This window comes from Schistocerca gregaria, chromosome 8 (assembly GCF_023897955.1).
Source record: "Schistocerca gregaria isolate iqSchGreg1 chromosome 8, iqSchGreg1.2, whole genome shotgun sequence".
Classification (NCBI taxonomy): Eukaryota; Metazoa; Arthropoda; class Insecta; order Orthoptera; family Acrididae; genus Schistocerca; species Schistocerca gregaria.
In genome coordinates, this window is record NC_064927.1 from 274,379,072 (window position 1) to 274,402,514 (window position 23,443).

The 23,443-nt window shown below is 38.4% G+C and overlaps 1 protein-coding gene across 3 annotated transcripts in view; it reads left to right on the forward strand.

The window, feature by feature from the left end:
- The window catches only part of LOC126284737 (codanin-1), a 157,654-nt gene that overhangs the window by 50,619 nt on the left and 83,592 nt on the right, over positions 1-23,443 (forward strand). For all 3 annotated transcript variants that reach the window (XM_049983875.1, XM_049983874.1, XM_049983876.1), the window contains exon 6: positions 17,326-17,486. In XM_049983875.1, coding sequence (XP_049839832.1) covers positions 17,326-17,486 — 161 coding nt within the window. The remainder of the gene's footprint in view (positions 1-17,325; positions 17,487-23,443) is intronic.

The window sequence follows — 23,443 nt, forward strand, 5'->3', positions numbered from 1 at the left end:
ACATCAAATCTGGTGCCCTTCAGTGCTGAATGTAAACTTTCCATACTTCCTTCAGTAGACTGCAGTATGTAATTATTTTCTCTAAGACGGCATCATAACACTCAAATTATTAACATAAGTGGGTCTCCTGAAATACGTGTTGAAATCATGCCATCCAATCAATATAACAGTCTTGGTGAGACTTTCAACTTGTAAATGCCTACTCTGTTAGTCCTTCATTGCCAGCCTCGTTGGAGACATAAACCCAACATTCTTTGCAATAGTGTCATGTTCTGTAGTTCATGAATGGAACATTTCACTCTTTTTGTTTTTGTTGAGGCGCAGATGGTTTTTGTGCAGTTATTGCTGAAAGAATGGAATGCAAAAATCTACATAACTTTCTTACTTTATATTTATTGTCCTAGTCAACTTGGATAATAGTACTGAGTTCTTGATCATGTGCATCATGGCTAAGGTTTAACTTTGCTGGCCTATGTAACATAACATGAAAATAACGAGTAATATAGCACCAAGGGGTGATTTTGAGACCATTATAGTATGGCTGTTACTGTAGTGTCCACGCATGTAGTGTGTACCCAGGTGAAGTGCTCTGTTAGCTTCAATCGCTGTCTCAGTCTTTCTCCATGTGGAAAGCTCAGATTATTCACAAGTACTTTCAATTTCAGGAGCAACATTTGCTAATTGACTGTTGAGTTAGGTGAGGAACAGCGCCATATTGTAAGCCCTTGTTTAACAAGAGACAGTCTAATAGCTCAGTGTCAGTTAAGTATTCGATCTTCAAATTTATGTTTACTAATATTACAAGTTACCCTAATTATTAGAGTGATATATATTAACAGCCGAAGTTTTCATTGGTGCCTGAGAAATATGGATTACTGTTCAGCCTCAGTGTCATCAAACAGAACATTAAAACATAAGAAAATTGTGACAAAAGTTAGAAGTTATATTAGGATCACTTGAAGTTGCATGGCTTTAATATTACTTAAATGCTTCACTTTATATGTGCCTCTAATCTCATTTCTTAACACAAGTATTTTCAAACCGAGATTTGATTTGTAATCCATTGACAGATGGGTTTTGCTTGGTTCAGAATAACACCATTGCATGTATATCATTTACGGAATCTAATTTTATCTAATTTTCATAACATTATGCCTGATGTTCCATTTAAAAATATACCACAGTTTTACATTTCCCTATGCCAAACAAAACAGATATTTTATCACTTTAGATGAAGGACTTCTTGGTTATCTGTAACTAAATAGTGTGATCTTAGTACACATGAAACATGACTTTCTGTACATATGTCAGACAGCATATTGTTTTTGCTATCACATACATTAGCACTGCAAGCCACTTGCTCAGATTTGGCTAGTAAATAATGGAAAATCCAGGATGGAATAATTGTGTTCCTTATTTCAAGTCCAGCCTCGCACAAGCCATCTATCCTCCCCAGCACACCTACATAGTTGTTTCCTATTCTCTGCTCCTCTCCTTTCACCCGCGCAGCTGCACCTAGCAGCCCACTATCCATACTCTCTATGTCTCTACATACTCCACAGGCAGCATTGCAGTATCTTCCTCCCCATTTGTACCTAGTTATTCCTGTCTCTCCCTACCCTCTGCATGTTCTTTACTCTGCTATCCACCACAGCAGAGATTGCTGCTCACTGCAGTCAGAGTTGGGCCTTTACACCCAGAGACGACAGTGTCCCTTTGTGTGTGTGTGTGTGTGTGTGTGTGTGTGTGTGTGTGTGTGTGTGTGCGCGTGCGCGTGTGCACATGCAAACGCACGCTATGTACTCCTGTATATGATAAGTAGCAGTTTATTTGATATTGCTGATTTAGCTATTAAACTATGTAATATCGACACTACATAGTTATTTTAAGATTGTAGACGTTTTTTGTCATATGAAGATTGAACTGATAAAGATGCTATTTTAATTGTTCTGCTAGTCATTTTATGGGCTATGGTATGGTAGGTTGCCCACTACCTGGAGCTTCTTGTAATTTGATAAGCTTCTGCAGTGTTGTTACAGTTGTGTTCATTATTATGATATATTGATTATTTTTACTTATGGACAGCAACTGAATAAAACACAATTTTAGTGCCATACGCATTTTGCCTTTATTTTCTGCAAGGCATCATCAGTGGCCTGGAATATGTACATATGTCTGCTATTTAATTTACATTTTAGTCACTGTACCTATAGGTTATAAACAGTTCTGGTGGTTGGTATTTCCTATTAAGTAGTAATGTTTTGAACTGTACTTACAGATTGCGTGGCCAATTTCCTACATATTATGCTCCTGTTGCATTTTTGGTGTTGTTCTTCTTCTTATAAATGCCAATTTGTGGTTTTTTCCCCACATTTCACAGTGCTACGAACTGAACACCTGTTTCGATGCAGTGTTTTGGTTTCTGTTGCCAACTGTCAGATGTTTTTGCCAAAGATCAAATGTTATTGCCAAACTGTGTCTGTGGTCTGTTAGTGTGTGCATTTGTGTGTGTGTGTGTGTGTGTGTGTGTGTGTGTGTGTGTGTGTGTGTGTGTGTGTCTGGGAGGCAAAGGCGAATAGCTTTTTTTTCTGGTTGTGCGAGAGAAACAATTGGTTTCTTTCTTTCTTTCTTCTTCTCCCTTTTCTTTTTTAAATGTAGTAGGGAGCTTTTGCTGGTGTGTGTTTGTTCATTCATCACATGTTTGTTTTCAGTGATCGCTCTCTGAATGTGGAAGTTTTCTTGCGTTTGTATAAGATGTTTGTCATGTTTGCTTATTCTCATTATTTTCATTTGTTGTTCCATGTTTTTAGGATGGTGGTCATAGTGTTTTAAATGTTCTGCAAATGTGGAATGGTTTGTTTCATGCTTCCAACATCTGATATGTTTTTTGTATCGTATTTTAAAATTATGGAATGTCATGCCTATGTATACTGCATCACAACTTTGACATTCAAGCTTATATATGCCTGATTGTTGAAATTTGTCCCTCTTGGCAGCTGGTTGGCTTAGGTGTGGTTGGAGGGTTTGCCCAGACTTACATGCTATTTGGAAGCCCTGTCACTTTAGGATGTTTGCAACTCTGTGTGTTAGTTTATGTGTGTAGGTAATGGTGAACCATCTGGTTCTTTTCTGTGTGGTGTTGGTTGAGTGTGTTTGTAAGTTTTCAGCTTGTGAGTTCCCTTGTATTCTGGAAATGTTGTGTTTTGTTTTGTATTAGTGTTTTTATTTTTTGATTGAGCCTGTGTATTACATGTGTGTCGTACGCATTTTTCCTAGCTATTTATATGATTGTACTCATTTCTTTTTCATAGTTTCTCTTGTTGAGTGGGATTCTGTTTAATGTATGTAACATATGTCTTAGTGCTGTCAGTTTCTGTCTGTGGGGATGGTTAGATGTGGAATGTATTATGGTGTCTGTGGCTGTTGGTTTTCTAAAGATATTAAATGTATGTTTGCCATTTTCTTTTTTTTTTTATTGTAATGTCAAGAAAATTTATTTGATTTTCTTTTTCAAGTTTGAATTTTTATGTTCTGATGAGCTTTGTTGATTTCCGAATGGAGTTTATCTATTTTTTCACTTGGCTCATCTAGCAGACAAATAATGTCATCCACATATCTGTACCAATATATGATTTTGAAACTGATTTTCTAGATGACTGATGGAAATGTTTGCTAGTGTACCTAATATTGGGAATCTCATGGGCAGTCAATCACTTTGTAGATAATATTCTTTCTCAGACTGAAAGTAGTTTTGTTCAGTTGTCAGTCTGAGCATATTTGTTATTTCTTTTATTGCATCTGTGGTGAGGTTGCTGTGGGATGAGAGATTTTGTTCTATGTTTTTTATTGTTTCTGTGATAGGGACGGAGGTATACATATTTTCTATGTCAAATGAAACCATTGAAGCTGTGTGTGGTACCTGTATGTTTTCTATTAGGTTTCCTGTGTTTGTCACTGTTCTGTTGTTTTCTAATTTTTAGTGTTTTGTAACTAACTTTTGGAGGTGTTTGGCTATGTGGTATGTTTGGGGGCTTTCTTGAAGTTGATAACAGCTCTCATTGGCATTCTGTCTTTATGTACTTTTGGTTGATGGTGGAGTGTTGGTGCTTGTGGGTTTTTCTGCATTATGTAGTATTTCTGTTTGTCTGTGAGTGTGTGTTCAATGTTTTTCAGTGCTCTTTTCACATTTGCCTGGAATCGTGTAGTTGGATCTGACTTCAGTTTTTGTATGGCATTGGTGTTTATGTATTCCTTGGTTTTTGTGATGTATTGCTCTTTATCCATGAGTACTGTTACATTTCCCTTGTCTGCTCTTGTTATTAATATGTTATTGTTTGTTAACTTTTGTTTTAACCTTTTCATAGTGGCTGCTTCTGTTTGGTTGTTCTTATTGTGTGTCTGCTGTGTTTGTTTTATGATGCCTTTTATTTCTTCTTTTACTAGTCCTCATGTCAGTCCTATGTTTATTTCACAATTATTTTGTTGTTCTTCATAAATAAAAATGATCAATATACCGTAATATTACACACAACTTAGGAAGACAGGACTACAGAAGTTGAAAACTGTGTTCATTATATTTCACTGTTGCATTGTGAATCCAGCTTATGTATTTCTGTTGCGTAGAAACTGTGATAATTTAAATACAGCATTATAAATTTCTTTACAAGGATACAGTGAAACACTGTCTTAATTAAAAAGGAATATAGGAGAAATTAATCTACAAAAGCAGCACACTATCAATTATAGATGGAAAAGCTTTCTACCAGGCAGTAGAATATTTTATAAGGCAATTACTCTACCACAAATGGTTGGTTTCTGCTTCCTGTGTGACATGTGATTGCCTTTATCCTTCTTTCTGCTTTTCTCTCCCTGTTCCCTCTGTCCCTTTTCCTTGTTCTGCTGCCTTCCTTTCATTCTTCACAGGTGTATATTTTCTTGTTTCCCTCTCTCTTATATTGTATAGCTTACCTTCTTGTGGTTTTGTTCATTTGGATTGTTTTCCACTGTATGCTTCTGCTTTCCCTTTTCTCTGTCAGTAATCTTCTTTTTATATGCTTATAATTCCATTCTGCACCTCTTTTATTTCTGAATTTTTAAGTTTTATCTCTAACACACAACACTTGTAACTACTAATGTTTTCCAATCTCATCAGTTGTTAACATTTAATTGTTGATTTCCACTGTTTCTGACCTGTGTTCCAATTTCACCAGTTGTAAATATTTCACTGTGGGTTTCCACCTGTTTCTGACCTATTTTCATTTACTCAACATCATCTATGATTTTCCTGTTAATATGAAAAGATTTTTGCTCCTATGTAACCCTCTTCTCTCTCATTTCCCGAATGAATATCTGGTCTCGAAAGCTATACCTTTTACATCGGCTTTTGCTTCTTTGTTGCCACAGGTAAACAGAAGAATATTCTGTCTTTACATTTCATTGTGATTTTGCCCAGTGATAAGATTTTTTTAATAAAAAAATAATGAAGTACAAAACATTTCCAAAAAATTAAATATATTTTTTACAGTGTTGAAAAATAAAAATTCACATAATTTTTGAAGTGTGATAAAATAGGCATATAAAAAAATGCATGTCACAAAGACAGCACCCCAGCAAAAGTATAAGACAATCTTGAACTTCAGGAAAAGAGAAGAAAAGGCAGGTGAAGATAGGAATAGGTTAGACATTCAGAGTAACAGTGAAATAGGACTTCACAGAAAATTTGTGTCATGAAGGAATCACTTTTCCCAGCTTGGTGCACCTACCCTCCCCCCACCCCTTACCATCACCACCACCATCACTACCACTACCACCACCTCCTCCACCTCCACCTGCACCTCCACCTCCATCACCACTCTCATTTGATTGGGTTTTCTTTTTAGATCCTTCAGTGTACGGTACTGTTCATGACGCTCACTTTTTGGTTAAATAGATGTTGTGTGCCTATTTGTTTCAGAGACCAGAAGAAAGTAATATTGAGCATAATTAATTTTATATTGTCATCACAATTCTGCATCACTTCTTTTGAGAGTACATCATTGTGAACGTGTTTGTATGTAACTCAGTAGAGAATTAATGGTAAAATATAGTATCCTCATAATGAGGTGTAAAAAAGTGCTATGAGCCATAGCTGATCTATCTAATATACACTTCACTTCGCCAAACATACTGGTATCTTGCATTGCAATAAAGCAACAAGAGGGTAGCACAGATTCAATCAATGAATTACTATCAAAAACTGTTCACAGATTTTTTTAAAAAAATAGCTAGAACTCAGTTTTATTTACCATATCAGGCTGTGTGACAGGGAGTTGGCTGTAGTCATGGGAACAAAGTGCTCATCCTCTTGTAATATCTATTTCTTTCTGCATACATTTCTGTAATTCAGTCCTTAACTTTCCTTTTTATAGTTTGGGTCTTTAATCTGTTAATTACTGATGACTTACTGTATTGGATGGCATAGTAGTTACAGCCCTCAGTTGGGAATAATGTGTTTCAAATCCCCAGCTGACCATCCACATTCAGCTTTGCCATGATTTTCATAAACTACTTAAGGTGAATGCTGGAATGATTCTTTTGAAAAAGACTGGTTGAATTTGATGTCCATCCTTGTCCAGTCCAAGACTATGCTCTGCTTCTGGTGACTTGAACATCAGTGGAACTCTTAACTTCCTCACACAGCTCATTAATAATACATTAGAATTTGTATCTAAGTTGTTAGCTCTTATTTATTTCATTTTACTTCCTCTACATGTTTGATTACTATTCATGGAAGAGTGTGAGATGTCTCATTTGCACTGAGGTGCCAAAAGTCGTGCATAAGGATGGTGCTAGTATCGCGTACACAAGGTTTAAAGGGACAGTACATCGACAGAGTTGTCATTTGTTCCCAGCTGATTCATGTAAAAAGGTTTCCGATGTGATTATAGCCCTGCAATGGGTATTAACAGACTTCAAATGCATAATGGTATTTGTAACCAGATGCTTGGGACATTCCATTTCAGAAATTGTTAGGGAATTCAATATTTCAAGATCCGCAGTGTCAACAGTATGCTGAGAATACCAAATTTCAGGCATTACCTCTCATCATGGACAAGGCTGTGGCCGATGGCCCTCACTACTTCCCTTAATGACAGATAGCAGCAGTGCCTGCGTAGAGTTGTCAGTGCCAATAGACAAGCAACACTATGTGACAGAACTGCAGGAATCCATGTGGGTCATACAATGAACATATTCATTAGGACAGTCGAGCGAAATTTGGCATTAATGGGCTATAGCAGCAGACCATTGACGCGAATGCCTTTGCTAACATCACGACATCACCTGCGGCGCCTCTCCTGAGCTCGTGACTATATGGGTTAGACCCTGGACGACTTTAAAACTGTAGCCTGGTCAGATTAGTCCCGATGTAAGTTGGTAAGAGCTGATGATAGGAATCAGGTTTGTCACAGACCCAATGAGGCCATGGATCCAAGTTTTCAACAAGGCACTGTGCAAGTTGGTGGTGGCTCCATAATGATGGGGCCTGTGTTTGTATGGAATGAACTGGGATCTCTACAGCCATTCATGAACGTCATGTTCACAAACAACAATGGAATTTTTATGGACAATGATGCGCCATGTCATTGGGTCGCGATTGGTTTGAAGAAATTTCTGGACAGTTTGAGCGAATGATTTGGCCATCCAGATTGCCCAACATGAATGTCGTTAAACATTTATGGGACATAATTGAGAGGTCAGTTCGTGTATAAATTCTGCAGCAGCAACACTTTCGTAATAGTAAACAGTTATAGAGGTGGAATGGCTCACTATTTCTAAAGGGGTCTTCCTATGGCTTGTTGAGTCCATGTCAAATCAAGTTGCTGTGTTACAGTGGGCAAATTTAGCCACTTTTGATTTGTTGTAAATATTAAAAAGTATGGTGGTAGAGACAGCCTAGCTCTGCATGAAAGGAAAGTTAGACATAAGTATAGTTCATTTTAATTTTCGTTTTGCATAAAAGTAGTTTATCATGTATTCCTCCAAGACTTGAGTTATTACTAGAACTAGGATTTTTAGGTGCTGAATCTTAAATTTTTGTCTGCTGTTTGAATATTTAAAATGATTTATCATGCAAATAAAACATGAAATAAACACTCTTAACTGTGATTTTGTCATGTGTATTTTCAATGTCAATAGTTTTTGCGACTATTTTCAGTATCAGTGCATTTTTTTAAATTTTTTTTCTTTATTTTCCACACTTCGAACTCTTTCATGACAGATTTTGCTTATGCTATTGTGAGACCCTCTGCTTAATGTACAGGTTTTGGCCTGATGGAGTTTATCAGGGAAGACATCTACTGCCATTTTTGCCAAGCATTTTGACAATTAATAAATAATAAGAGAGACAGATATGTCCCACTTGATTCCTGTGGGCTGTTGTATAGAATAGTTATTCTGAAAATTTATGTTATCTAGTGGAACATTGACCTTGCCGTTGGTGGGGAGGCTTGCGTGCCTCAGCGATACAGATGGCCTTACCGTAGGTGCAACCACAACGGAGGGGTATCTGTTGAGAGGCCAGACAAACGTGTGGTTCCTGAAGAGGGGCAGCAGCCTTTTCAGTAGTTGCAGGGGCAACAGTCTGGATGATTGACTGATCTGGCCTTGCAACATTAACCAAAACGGCCTTGCTGTGCTGGTACTGCGAACGGCTGAAAGCAAGGGAAACTACAGCCGTAATTTTTCCCGAGGACATGCAGCTTTACTGTATGATTAAATGATGATGGCATCCTCTTGGGTAAAATATTCCGGAGGTAAAATAGTCCCCCATTCGGATCTCCGGGCGGGGACTACTCAGGAGGATGTCGTTATCAGGAGAAAGAAAACTGGCGTTCTACGGATCGGAGCGTAGAATGTCAGATCCCTTAATCGGGCAGGTAGGTTAGAAAATTTAAAAAGGGAAATGGATAGGTTAAAGTTAGATATAGTGGGAATTAGTGAAGTTCGGTGGCAGGAGGAGCAAGACTTCTGGTCAGGTGACTACAGGGTTATAAACACAAAATCAAATAGGGGTAATGCAGGAGTAGGTTTAATAATGAATAAAAAAATAGGAGTGTGGGTAAGCTACTACAAAGAGCATAGTGAACGCATTATTGTGGCCAAGATAGACACAAAGCCCATGCCTACTACAGTAGTACAAGTTTATATGCCAACTAGCTCTGCAGATGACGAAGAAATTGAAGAAATGTACGATGAAATAAAAGAAATTATTCAGATAGTGAAGGGAGACGAAAATTTAATAGTAATGGGTGACTGGAATTCGAGTGTAGGAAAAGGGAGAGAAGGAAACATTGTAGGTGAATATGGATTGGGGCTAAGAAATGAAAGAGGAAGCCGCCTAGTAGAATTTTGCACAGAGCACAACTTAATCATAGGTAACACTTGGTTTAAGAATCATGAAAGAAGGTTGTATACGTGGAAGAACCCCGGAGATACTAAAAGGTATCAGATAGATTATATAATGGTAAGACAGAGATTTAGGAACCAGGTTTTAAGTTGTAAGACATTTCCAGGGGCAGATGTGGACTCTGACCACAATCTATTGGTTATGACCTGTAGATTAAAACTGAAGAAACTGCAAGAATGTGGGAAATTAAGGAGATGGGACCTGGATAAACTGAAAGAACCAGAGGTTGTACAGAGTTTCAGGGAGAGCATAAGGGAACAATTGACAGGAATAGGGGAAAGAAATACAGTAGAAGAAGAATGGGTAGCTCTGAGGGATGAAGTAGTGAAGGCAGCAGAGGATAAAGTAGGTAAAATGACGAGGGCTGCTAGAAATCCTTGGGTAACAGAAGAAATATTGAATTTAATTGATGAAAGGAGAAAATATAAAAATGCAGTAAATGATGCAGGCAAAAAGGAATATAAACGTCTCAAAAATGAGATCGACAGGAAGTGCAAAATGGCTAAACAGGGATGGCTAGAGGACAAATGTAAGGATCTAGAAGCTTATCTCACAGGGGAAGATAGATACTGCCTATAGGAAAATTAAAGAGACCTTTGGAGAGAAGAGAACCACGTGTATGAATATCAAGAGCTCAGATGGCAACCCAGTTCTAAGCAAAGAAAGGAAGGCAGAAAGGTGGAAGGAGTATATAGAAGGTTTATACAAGGGTGATGTACTTGAGGACAATATTATGGAAATGGAAGAGGATGTAGATGAAGACGAAATGGGAGATACGATACTGCGTAAAGAGTTTGACAGAGCACTGAAAGACCTGAGTCGAAACAAGGCCCCCAGAGTAGACAACATTCCATTAGAACTACTGACGGCCTTGGGAGAGCCAGTCATGACAAAACTCTACCAGCTGGTGAGCAAGATGTATGAGACCGGCGAAATACCCTCAGACTTCAAGAAGAATATAATAATTCCAATCCCAAAGAAAGCAGGTGCTGACAGATGTGAAAATTACCGAACTATCAGTTTAATAAGTCACAGCTGCAAAATACTAACGCGAATTCTTTACAGACGAATGGAAAAACTGGTCGATGCGGACCTCGGGGAGGATCAGTTTGGATTCCGTCGAAATGTTGGAACACGTGAGGCAATACTGACCTTACGACTTATCTTAGAAGAAAGATTAAGAAAAGGCAAACCTACGTTTCTAGCATTTGTAGACTTAGAGAAAGCTTTTGACAATGGTGACTGGAATACTCTTTTTCAAATTCTAAAGGTGGCAGGGGTAAAATACAGGGAGCGAAAGGCTATTTACAATTTGTACAGAAACCAGATGGCAGTCATAAGAGTCGAGGGCCATGAAAGGGAAGCAGTGGTTGGGAAAGGAGTGAGACAGGGTTGTAGCCTCTCCCCGATGTTATTCAATCTGTATATTGAGCAAGCAGTAAAGGAAACAAAAGAAAAATTCGGAGTAGGTATTAAAATTCATGGAGACGAAGTAAAAACTTTGAGGTTCGCCGATGACATTGTAATTCTGTCAGAGACGGCAAAGGACTTGGAAGAGCAGTTGAACGGAATGGACAGTGTCTTGAAAGGAGGATATAAGATGAACATCAACAAAAGCAAAAAGAGGATAATAGAATGTAGTCAAATTAAATCGGGTGATGCTAAGGGAATTAGATTAGGAAATGAGACACTTAAAGTAGTAAAGGAGTTTTGCTATTTAGGAAGTAAAATAACTGATGATGGTCGAAGTAGAGAGGATATAAAATGTAGACTGGCAATGGCAAGGAAAGCGTTTCTGAAGAAGAGAAATTTGTTAACATCGAATATAGATTTAAGTGTCAGGAAATCATTTCTGAAAATATTTGTTTGGAGTGTAGCGATGTATGGAAGTGAAACATGGACGATAACTAGTTTGGACAAGAAGAGAATAGAAGCTTTCGAAATGTGGTGCTACAGAAGAATACTGAAGATAAGGTGGATAGATCACGTAACTAATGAGGAGGTATTGAATAGGATTGGGGAGAAGAGAAGTTTGTGGCACAACTTGACTAGAAGAAGGGATCGGGTGGTAGGACATGTTTTGAGGCATCAAGGGATTACAAATTTAGCATTGGAGGGCAGTGTGGAGGGTAAAAATCGTAGAGGGAGACCGAGAGATGAGTACACTTAGCAGATTCAGAAGGATGTAGGTTGTAGTAGGTACTGGGAGATGAAGCAGCTTGCACAGGATAGAGTAGCATGGAGAGCTGCATCAAACCAGTCTCAGGACTGAAGACAACAACAACAACAGTGGAAATAAATTCTTTTAACTGTCACCAATGAACTGCAAATATCAGCAACATTTCATTGACAGACTTGTGTGCTTCATTTGCACTTATTGTAAAGTGCTCACTTATCAATTGAGTTGCTTTCCAATTGATTACATTGATGTAGAAGAATTAGAGAAGTTACTGTAATACTTTCTGTAGAAATATGCGCAGAGTCAAGAAAGGAACTTAATGTAGTAATGTCTAAAATCAATGAAACTGCAAGGTATGCCCATTTCTGTTGTTTATGTGAATAAATCTTGGAAAGTACAAAAATTCCTGACAAGCAGATTACTTAGCATATCATTTCTAACAGTGCTCGCTGAAGTGATTGTTTGTAGTGTATTCAAAGTGAGCACTGGGAGAAAGTGTGACAATGTAACTAGTAAGCAGTGACAAAATCCAGGGAACGAATTTGTAATAAGGTGCAGCACCTTTAATCCCTCAGTCCCAGTTGATGAAAAACAGCAACAAAATCGTGTTCTGCTACATGTAAAAAGCACAAACCACACCAAGAATAAGGAATTACATCATGGATACGGTACAGTGAGACAGTGGCCTGTACTGCATTCCCCTCTCCAAGAGCAACCATCCTTTTATGACATCATAGCTGAAGAAGTAAAAGTCTATTGCCAGTTAGAGTGTTCTAAATGAGTTCTGCCTTCAGCCTCTATATTGAAGGAAAAAAAAGTACCACAAATCAGACAAGTAATAGCTCTATAAAACTGTATGAGTATTGAATATTTTAATGGGACACCTGAATAAAGAACGAGTGAAGCCAAGCACTGTTATTAACTTGCTTTTTTTGAGAAAGCAGACACTGCCACTGTGATGCAGTGTTTCAGCCGTGCATGTTTTGTATTTTGACTTGATGGAGTATAAAACATGGTCATGTATAGCGATTACAAATTGAGCTTCTTATAGGTAGATTGCAATTTCTATTCTCAATACTGTATTCTGTAGGTTAAAATGTGTGACCTTCATCTTCCACACTTTTTATGGAGTTTGTGTGGTATTAAGTTAAGAATTATGCTAACAAATTTGTATATTCTATTTAAAAATTCTCAAAAAATGCCCCTGCTAGAAAACAGAAGTACATTAAAATTACAGGATAGCCTGTACCATCTTCCCCATCATCACTAGATGGTATACTTGGTTGTCTCATCTGTAATAATTTTCAGACTGTATACAGATGTGTATTTAATTGATGAAAGGAGAAAATATAAAAATGCAGTAAACGAAGCAGGCAAAAATGGATACAAACGTCTCAAAAACGAGATCGGCAGGGAGTGCAAAATGGCTAAGCAGGGATGGCTAGAGGACAAATGTAAGGATGTAGAGGTTTATCTCACTAGGGGTAAGATAGATACTGCTTACAGGAAAATTAAAGAGACCTTTGGAGAAAGGAGAACCACTTGCATGAATATCAAGAGCTCAGATGGAAACCCAGTTCTAAGCAAAGAAGGGAAAGCAGAAAGGTGGAAGGAGTATGTAGAGGGTCTAAACAAGGGTGATGTACTTAAGGACAATATTATGGAAATGGAAGAAGATGTAGATGAAGATGAAATGGGAGATATGATATTGCGTGAAGAGTTTGACAGAGCACTGAAAGACCTGAGTCGAAACAAGGCCCCCGGAGTAGACAACATTCCATTAGAACTACTGACAGCCTTGGGGGAGCCAGTCCTGACAAAACTCTACCATCTGGTGAGCAAGATGTATGAGACAGGCGAAATACCCTCAGACTTCAAGAAGAATATAATAATCCCAATCCCAAAGAAAGCAGGTGTTGACAGATGTAAAAATTACCGAACTATCAATTTAATAAGTCACGGCTGCAAAATACTAATGCGAATTCTTTACAGACGAATGGAAAAACTGATAGAAGCCGACCTCGGCGAAGATCAGTTTGGATTCCGTAGAAATGTTGCAACACGTGAGGTAATACTGACCCTACGACTTATCTTAGAAGAAAGATTAAGGAAAGGCAAACCTATTTTTCTAGCATTTGTAGACTTAGAGAAAGCTTTTGACAATGTTGATTGGAATACTCTCTTTCAAATTCTGAAGGTGGCAGGGGTAAAATACAGAGAGCGAAAGACTATTTACAATTTGTACAGAAAGCAGATGGCAGTTATAAGAGTCAAGGGACACGAAAGGGAAGCAGTGGTTGGGAAGGGAGTGAGACAGGGTTGTAGTCTATCCCCAATGTTTTTCAGTCTGTATATTGAGCAAGCAATAAAGGAAACAAAAGAAAAGTTCGGAGTAGGTATTAAAATCCATGGAGAAGAAATGAAAACTTTGAGGTTCGCCAATGACATTGTAATTCTGTCAGAGCCAGCAAAGGACTTGGAAGAGCAGTTGAACGGAATTGACAGTGTCTTGAAAGGAGGATATAAGATAAACATCAACAAAAGCAAAACGAGGATAATGGAATGTAGTCGAATTAAGTCAGTTGATGCTGAGGGAATTAAATTAGAAAATGAGACAATTAAAGTAGTAAAGGAGTTTTGCTATTTGGGGAGCTAAATAACTGATGATGGTTGAAGTAGAGAGGATATAAAATGTAGACTGACAATGGCAAGGAAAGCGTTTCTGAAGAAGAGAAATTTGTTAACATCGAGTATAGATTTAAATGTCAGGAAGCCATTTCTGAAAGTATTTGTATGGAGTGTAGCCATGTGTGGAAGCGAAACGTGGACGATAAATAGTTTGGACAAGAAGAGAATAGAAGCTTTCAAAATATGGTGCTACAGAAGAATGCTGAAGATTAGATGGGTAGATCACATAACTAATGAGGAGGTATTGAATAGAATTGGGAAGAAGAGGAGTTTGTGGCACAACTTGACAAGAAGAAGGGTTCGGTTGGTAGGACATGTTCTGAGACATCGAGGGATCACCAATTTAGTATTGCAGGGCAGCGTGGAGAGTAAGAATTGTAGAGACCAAGATATGAATAAACTAAGCAGATTCAGAAGGACATAGGCTGCAGTAGGTACTGGGAGATGAAGAAGCTTGCACAGGATTGAGTAGCATGGAGAGCTGCATCAAACCAGTCTCCAGACTGAAGACCACAACAACAACAGCAACATACAGATTTTCAGATCCTAGATGATTTTTCAACTGTAAGAAAGACAACAGAGATGCAAGATGTCATACACAACTGCACCTTCCTGATTCTAGCCAGGAGAGAAAATTGGAGGGGGAAATTTTTGGGTAGGGAGCACAATGTATCATGTTGACAGAAATGGTGTATTCACTTAGAATGTATTGGAAAACAAAAGCTCAAGTAAAGATCAGTGAAGACCCTATTGAGGAGGAAGTGACAACAAACATCGTCTCTCAGTGTAGAACATTCTTTTTCTGTTTTTAAATGTATTCTGAGCGAGCTCTGATTCAGTCTGAATCAACACATTGACTGTCATTTGTTGCAGCAAACATCAGCAAGAGGGACTGAAGTAGGCCAGTATGTTTAGTGATATGTTTCGCTAGATTTTTCAAAGGTTGAGTGAATTATTTTGGGATGTTTGTTATTGAATGACTTGTGTTCCACTTATCTAGACCACCCCAAATAACTTTTTTGTCTAAAAGAACAGATACCATCTTCATATTAATCAGTGTGGTTGCCTTTCTTGTAATTTTCGTCATGACAGAGGTATGAAAAGCAGTACATCTCCTTTTAAATAGCACCCTATATTTTTAATTTGGTAATCCACTTCCTCTCCTCAGGACCTGCTCATAAATGTATTACAGTACCACTCATGTAAAAGTGACATGGTTAAAAACATAACACAAAATAGACCTTGACTCTTCTGTACCAGCACACATTACAGAAATCCATGGTAAACTTAACCTGTCAATTTGGTTTAGTTGACAATAAACAAATGAAAATGCAATGGAAAATGCATTCTGGTCAGTCAACTGTGTGTAAATGTACAACTTGACAAGTGTAGTAGATAAAGAAAGTTGTTATTTTGCACAGGGCACCTGCAGCATCCAAACTGCAGTCGATATTTTTAACAATGTAATAAATGTATGACTCAAATTGAAGAACAGTGAAAGCCCGAAATGTGTATTGGTACAAAAAATACATAAAAAGTGGTTGGTAACTGTTTTTCTCAAAGCAGGTTAATCCACAGCCATGGAGCCTAACAATCAGTCATCACCACCATCAGCCAGTTCAATCACGTGGTGATGTGGCCTCTTTGAGTCCCTGTAGGTTCTTCTGTTTCTGCTGATCTTGAGCTTCCTGTTATGAATTCAGTCTGTCTTTCTTTCTTAAGTCTCCATCCTATCTGTTTTTCCCTTGGTGTTTTTAATTTTTAAAAAAATAAAAATTGGACACCAATTGAATAGTTGTTTTGACCACCTGTCATCTTTTCTTTGAACAACGTATCCAGTCCTTTGCCATTTCAGGTTATTCACTCTTTGCATCATGTCACTAACCTTCATTGTCTGTCTGATATCAACTGCTTTCTTTCTATATTTCTCTGTGTAGCCCAACAATGATCTTTCCATTCCTCTTTGGACTACTATTAGTTTTCTAACAATGATTTCATTTAATGTCCATGTCTCACAGCCGTAAGTTATTACTAGCAGTATACACTGATCAAAAGCTGTTTTCTTCAGCTCAACTGATTGTTTTGAAGAGTTTCTTCCATAAACTTGCCAGGTAATTTAATATTTCAGAATATTTCTGGTTTTAGGTCTCTTTTTGTATTTAGTAGTTGGTGCAGATAGACATATTATGTGATCCTTTGCAGTTGTGTACTTCCATCAAATATATCTCCAGTGTCCATTCATTCATCTGATCATGGTTTTATCATAGTTCATTTTTAGGCCAACTTCAGAGCAGACTAATGCAGATTCACTACCCAGTATTTGAACTTCTTCTGTATTATTTGCAAGTAGAACATCATCATCAGCGAACATCAGATTATTTAATTTCTTTCCTAGGATTTTTAGTCCCTTTGTTTTCCAAACCAATTTAGACATTGTTTTCTCAAGGACAGCTGAAAATAGTTTTGGAGATATGGAGTTATCTTGTTTTAGTTTTTAATGGCCAGGAATATAAAATTGTGGATTTCACAAAATGCAAAAGCTTAGTTTCTTGTGAGTCACCAGTAAGTCACAGTGGGTATCTGTAAACTGCATATATCTAGGTGTAACAGTTTATGGGGGTGTGAAATGGAACTATCACATAGGCTCAGTTGCAGGTAAATCTGGTGGCACACATCAGTTCATTGGCAGGATATAGGGAAAATGCTACCGGTCTACAAAGAAGATTTCTTATGTAATACTTGTTGACCCTTCCTAGAGCTATTCTCAAGTATGTGGATCTCACATCCCGTAAGTCTAACAGTGGATATTAAATGTATACAAAACAGGGCAGCACAAAAAATGTCAGGTGTCTTTGACCCACAGAAGCATGCCATGGAGATGCTGAAAAACCTAATCTGTCAGATAATTGAAGGTATGTGCCACCCTGCTCAGGGTGTAGAACAAGAAATAGGTTTACAGTAGATTTCCAGGTTTATCAGAATGTAGACATGCCGTTTGCATTTTACTTTGCAGATACTTCTGTTGATGAGAGTACCAAAAAAGAATATCAGAGATGTTTGTGTACATTGCGTCTGTTGGCAAAGTTCCTGGGATTTGTTAATTTTTTGCCATATCACACTGCTGACAATGTACCTGAGAAGATACACATTTTGCACAGCTCCATCAGAAGTAAGGTAGGTTGTGGTACATATACAGCTAAGTTATTTGCATTTCCTGTATTTGAGCAATGATTGGGAACAACAAATACTCATATTTTGGTCTTAATTTGTGAATGTATACTGAAAAGTGCTGGATACAAATGATAGAAGTAGTAAAGGTAAACACTCACTGTATAGCTGAGGCTTTGAGCAGGCACATAAACTAGGCTGAAATCATGGCAAAGCTTTGAGACAACATCCACCCTCAGAGCCAACTGACAAAAATAACAGCAGCCCATTGTTTCAACTGATTACATTGTCACGGTGCTTCAATTATATGGTCAGTGACTACCTTTACTTATTTTGTTATTATTATTATTATTGTTATTGTTATTCCTTCTTTTTATGCCCTCTTAAAGAGCTCGTTTGAACTTGTGAGCATGGTGTGACAGCTTCCTTTTCTTCGCCTTTTCCTAAAATCTTGTCATGAATGTGCTGTGTTGTTTCTGATGTTCCTCTGTCCACTGTTTTCCAGTGGTCTTTTTAGCTTCCTCTGTGAATGTGTGATTTCCGATTATGATGTCCTCTGTGACATCCATGTTTCATAAACTCTGCTTAATTTCTTCCAACCAAGTAATTTTTACCATTTTTGAATTTAATGTATTAAGGATTTTTTTAGCTAACCTGCATCTATTCTGCAGATGTGACCAACAGAACCTCAAGCATCTTTTACAAATTGCATCAGTGATCTTGTCTATTGAATGGTATAGGTCTAGTTTTCTTTTAATCTTTATGCCATATATATTAATAGGACAACAGCATTTTTCTGAGAATTTTTCACTCTTCCTTTCCTGTTTCATCAGTTTTTGAGTGGCCTCGTAGAGATTTAGTTTCTGAGACATATAATGCTGCAGGCATTGATCAGAGTATTCACTATTACTAGCTGTAATTTATTACAGAACCCAATTAGTCTTTCTCCTCTTATTCCTTGTCCCAAGCCAATATTCTTCTGTAACCTTTCCTTGTACTCACTCCCCTACAACTACATTCCAGTCCCCTGTGACTATTAGAATTTCATCTCCCTTTATGCACCGTATTTCACTTTCAATCTCCTCTTAAACTGTCTCTTGTCTCTTCAGCTTGCGACGTCGGCATGTATACCTGAACTTTCATTGTCGCTGTTTTGTTTGTTGTCAATTCTGGTAAGAAAAACCCTGTATCACTGAACTGTCCACAGTAACACACTCTGCGCCCTACGTTCCTATTCATGATGAATAGTTTATACCCAGATAAATCCTCACAGAATGTTTAGTAGAAATTTTGTTATTATTATTATAGTTATTATTATATTATTATAGTTATTTGTGCGTTTCACAGGATTTTCAGTTATCATCTTTTCATCTTATTTTTACTGTGTGCTTCAGTATAATAAATACTCCAACCAGAAATCATTGTCTTCTTTCATTTTCACTTGACTGACCCCTACTGTACCTAGATTGAGCCTTCATTCCCCTTCTGAGATTTTCTAGTTTCTCTGTCATGTTAAAGCTTCTGACATTCCATGCCCCAACTCGTAGAACATTATTATTTCATTGATTGATCCATTTTCCCATGGTCGTCTCCTCCTTGGCAGTCCCTTCCTGGAGATCTGAATGGGGACTATTCCAGAATCTTTTGTCTATGGACAGATCATCATGACACTTTTTCAATTTTGGGCCACATGCCCTATGGATATACATTATGCGTCTTTAATACAGCGGTTTATTGCCTTCTGCATCTTCATGCTATTGTTCATTACTGATTCTTCCATCTTTATGGGCAGTTTCCTACCCCAAGGGCAAGAGAGTGCCCTGAACCTCTGTCCGCTCTTCCACCCTCTTTAACAAGGCCGTTGGCAGAATGAAGGTGACTTCTTATGCCAGAAGGCTTCGGCTGCTGATTATTAATCAAAATTTGAGCAATGGCAGGTTTTGAACCTGAGACCGAGGATGTTTTGATTACTAATCAAAGATGCTACCCCTAGACCAAGGGGTTTACCTCACTTATTTCTTGAATTATTGGAGTATGAGAGTCTGTGTCTGGTATCAGTGTTTCAAAATGCAGGCTTGGAGGCTTGCCATTCAATAAATTTTGAAACTAATCAGCTAGTATCACAAAGTTCCCATTATTGTTTGTTTCCACTTTTCCATTAATTAGACAGTAACACAATGTTGACGGTTTATACCCAGATTGTTATTATAGTTATTCATGTGTTTCACAGAATTTGCAGTTATCAACTTTACATCAACTTACTCTCTTCATATTAGCTGCTTTGCCTCAGAAGTTTATGATGTAGCACACTGTTGATCGGAAGTATGCCATGTATACAGTCTTACCTGCAGATCAATATAATGAGACATGCTTCTAAATACAGAACACTCAAAAATTAGATTTGTTGGTAAATTATGCCCCTACTGGTGCTACCTCTGTTTATTAACCATCTGGATGTCTAGCAACTCGGCTCATGAAGCTTCATCCAGTGTGTGGGCAATTTCACTCTCTTTGTGGTGCCTGTAAATCCCATTTTTTAAAAATACAGTAAATGAATCTGTAGGATTCAGTTATGTGCTGTGAAGCAGCTGTAAGCCTATTCCAGTATTCTTCTGATTGTCTCTGATAGTTTGTCTGATGAATTACGACACTATAATGCTTATTGGTAATTCATTACATAAACTAGATATGTCAGCTAATAAGGTTTTCAGGGATGTTGCGAACTGGTTTAACATAAATTGTCTTTCTGTTAATTACAGTAAAACAAGCTTTATTCAGTTTCACATAATGTCAAAATATGAATAAACAGGAGAAAAATTAGGTGACCAGCAGATACATATTAAGGGCGGATATTGTTTACTGTTATAGAAATATGGGAACTATTGAATCAGCTTATTATGGCTACTTTTGTGCCTATATTGCTTATGGGATTGCATTTTGAGGAAGTCAGCCATTGGCTAGAAAAATGTAATACACATATAATTGCCATAAGAATTGAGAGTGGAGTCCAGCTTAGAACCACACACAGAAATATTTTTAAAGAATTTGAAATCCGCACATCCACCGCACAATGTATATTCGCCCTGGTTTGCTTCATAAGAAAACAGAGCCTGTTTTAAACCAAATAGTGTGAATCATAATCTATGTGCTAGAAGAATAGACCATTTCGGTTATTAACATAAAAACCTGAGTATGGTACAGAAGGAGGGCCATTCAAGTGGCTGTAAGATTTTTAATCCCCTCCCTCCACAAGTTAAGTGTTTAGTGAATGATGAGCTCTATTTTTTTTTAATATATAAAAATAGCCTTAAGACCATTCCTATTGCAAGGATTATTTTAAATTATAAAAGAGTTCGTGAACCACATTGTAAAGTATCCATGTACTGTAACACTCTGAAACATTCCCAGATCCTTATTAGTGTGCATGTTTATTTATTGTTGTAAACATATTTAAATACTTTCACATGGGAAAAATATATTAAAAACAAAGATTCCAAGACTTACCAAGCGGGAAAGCGCCGGCAGACAGGCACATGAACAAAACACACACACAGAATTGCTAGCTTTCGCAACCGATGGTTGCTTCTTCAGGAAGGAGAGGGAAAGACGAAAGGATGTAGGTTTTAAGGGAGAGGGTAAGGAGTCATTCCAATCCCGGGAGCGGAAAGACTTCCCTTAGGGGAAAAAAAGGACAGATGTACACTCGCGCGCACACACACACACACACACACACACACACACATCCCGGGATTGGAATGACTCCTTACCCTCTCCCTTAAAACCTACATCCTTTCGTCTTTCCCTCTCCTTCCTGAAGAAGCAACCATCGGTTGCGAAAGCTAGCAATTCTGTGTGTGTGTTTGTGTGTTTTGTTCATGTGCCTGTCTGCCGGCGCTTTCCCACTTGGTAAGTCTTGGAATCTTTGTTTTTAATATATTTAAATACTTTTATTTTTCTGTGATAGAACCTAAGTTGTAGATACTTTATTATGATATTGATTAGTAAATTGAATGTAACAACAAAAAATTGTAAAACTGAAATGTTCCATATCTTAAGATATATTCACAACATTGCTCACTGGAACATGAAGTAAATAAAATAAATGTGTTTGTGTTCTTTACCAATATGCTTGTGTTATCAACAAACATCACAGGTTTTAAAGAGTCCTCCAGAGTCTTTGGTGAATCATTTACGCAGGTTCAGAACATGAGTTGGCCAAGTGATCTTGCAGGACACCATACTCCCACTCTGAATTTACTTTTTCTCCTGTTATAACTTTTGTTAAAATAACCCCCTATATTCCATTGTTAATGAATGACACCATCCACGCAAGGAGATTGCTTTATCGTTGTACTACTATAGTTTATTTAGTAGAATTTTATGATCTATACAGTTTAAGGCCTTGGCAAGATCAAGTGAATTTCAAAAGGGTAATTTTTCTTGTTTGGTTCTATTTCAACTTAGGTCATTAAACCATACATTTTTCTTAATAATATAGTGAAAATGATAGGTCAAAAGGCCTTCTTTGGAAATGGAAAGCATGTGCGCGCAACCACATACACACACACACACACACACACACACACACACACACACACACACACGGCGACTGTCTGGCCAACAGCAAACTGCAACTGCATCTGACATGAGCAGTGATCTGTGGTAGGTGGAGGGAGTAAGGAGCCAAATCCCTCAAAGTGAAAACCAGCTTTACATCTATAGAAAAAACGACAATCCACCACCTAAAAACTGATCCTAACTGTATATTCCTGTTGATAAGGGCTCAACCATTGTGGTTCTGAACCTCAGGGATTATCTGGTGGAGGGTCTCTGTCAGATACATCCACCTGCAGACTCTGTCACAGTGATCTTGAGGCCCATCCTAGAATCTCTCCCTGCGGTCTCTCTGACTTCTCAAACATACCACTCCCTGTACTCCTACCTTCTCCAAGTTTCCTGAAGTCCATAAACCCAACCATCCAGGATTCTCCATTGTGGCCTATTACTATGTACCCACAGAGAGAATACCTTCTCTTGTGGACGAACACCTTTAGTCTGTTACCCGTAACCTACCCTCCTATACAAAAGCTACCAACTATTTCTTCCAGTGACTCACCACAGTTCCTGTACCTTTACCACTCAGTGCCCTGTGCCCTGTGGCTAAGCCATGTCTCTGCAATATCCTTTCTTTCAGGAGTGCTAGTTCTGCAAGGTTTGCCGGAGAGCTTCTGTAAAGTTTGGAAAGTAGGAGACGAGGTACTGGCAGAAGTAGAGCTGTGAGGACGGGGCATGAGTCGTGCTTTGGTAGCTCAGATGGTAGAGCACTTGCCCGCAAAAGGCAATGGTCCCGAGTTCGAGTCTCGGTTCGGCACACAGTTTTAATCTGTCAGGAAGTTTCACACAGTGCCCTGTTTGTCACTCTCGAAATCACCTCCTTCTACGCTAACATCCCCCAAGCCAATGGCTTTTTCAGTATTGAAGGTCACCTTTTCCAGTGCCTGACTGACTCAAAACCTATTACCTCCTTTCTGGATACCACAGTCAATTGCATCCTAACTCATCCCCCGCTCTTCTGGACTCCCTCGGAGGAAGGCTGTCCCCTGGTGGTCGCCGGAGATTGCTGAGGCTATTCGCGACCGTAGGCGGGCTCTCCAGCGTCATAGGCGGCACCCGTCTCTGGAGACCCTCATCGCCTTTAAGAAGTTCCGTGCCTTGGCCCGTCGTCTTATTGCACGGCATAAGCAAGAGTGCTGGGAGAGGTATGTTTCATCCTTGGGCTCCCATGTCTCCCCGTCACTCGTGTGGTCCCGCATCTGGCGGATTGATAGATACCAGACCCCAATGGGTGTCCCTGAAATCTCCCTGGACGGCACTGTCTGCACTGACGCTGCCGCCATTGCTGACCACCTTGCCGCGCACTTTGCTACGAGCTCTGCGACTGCAACTTACCCTCCCGCCTTTCG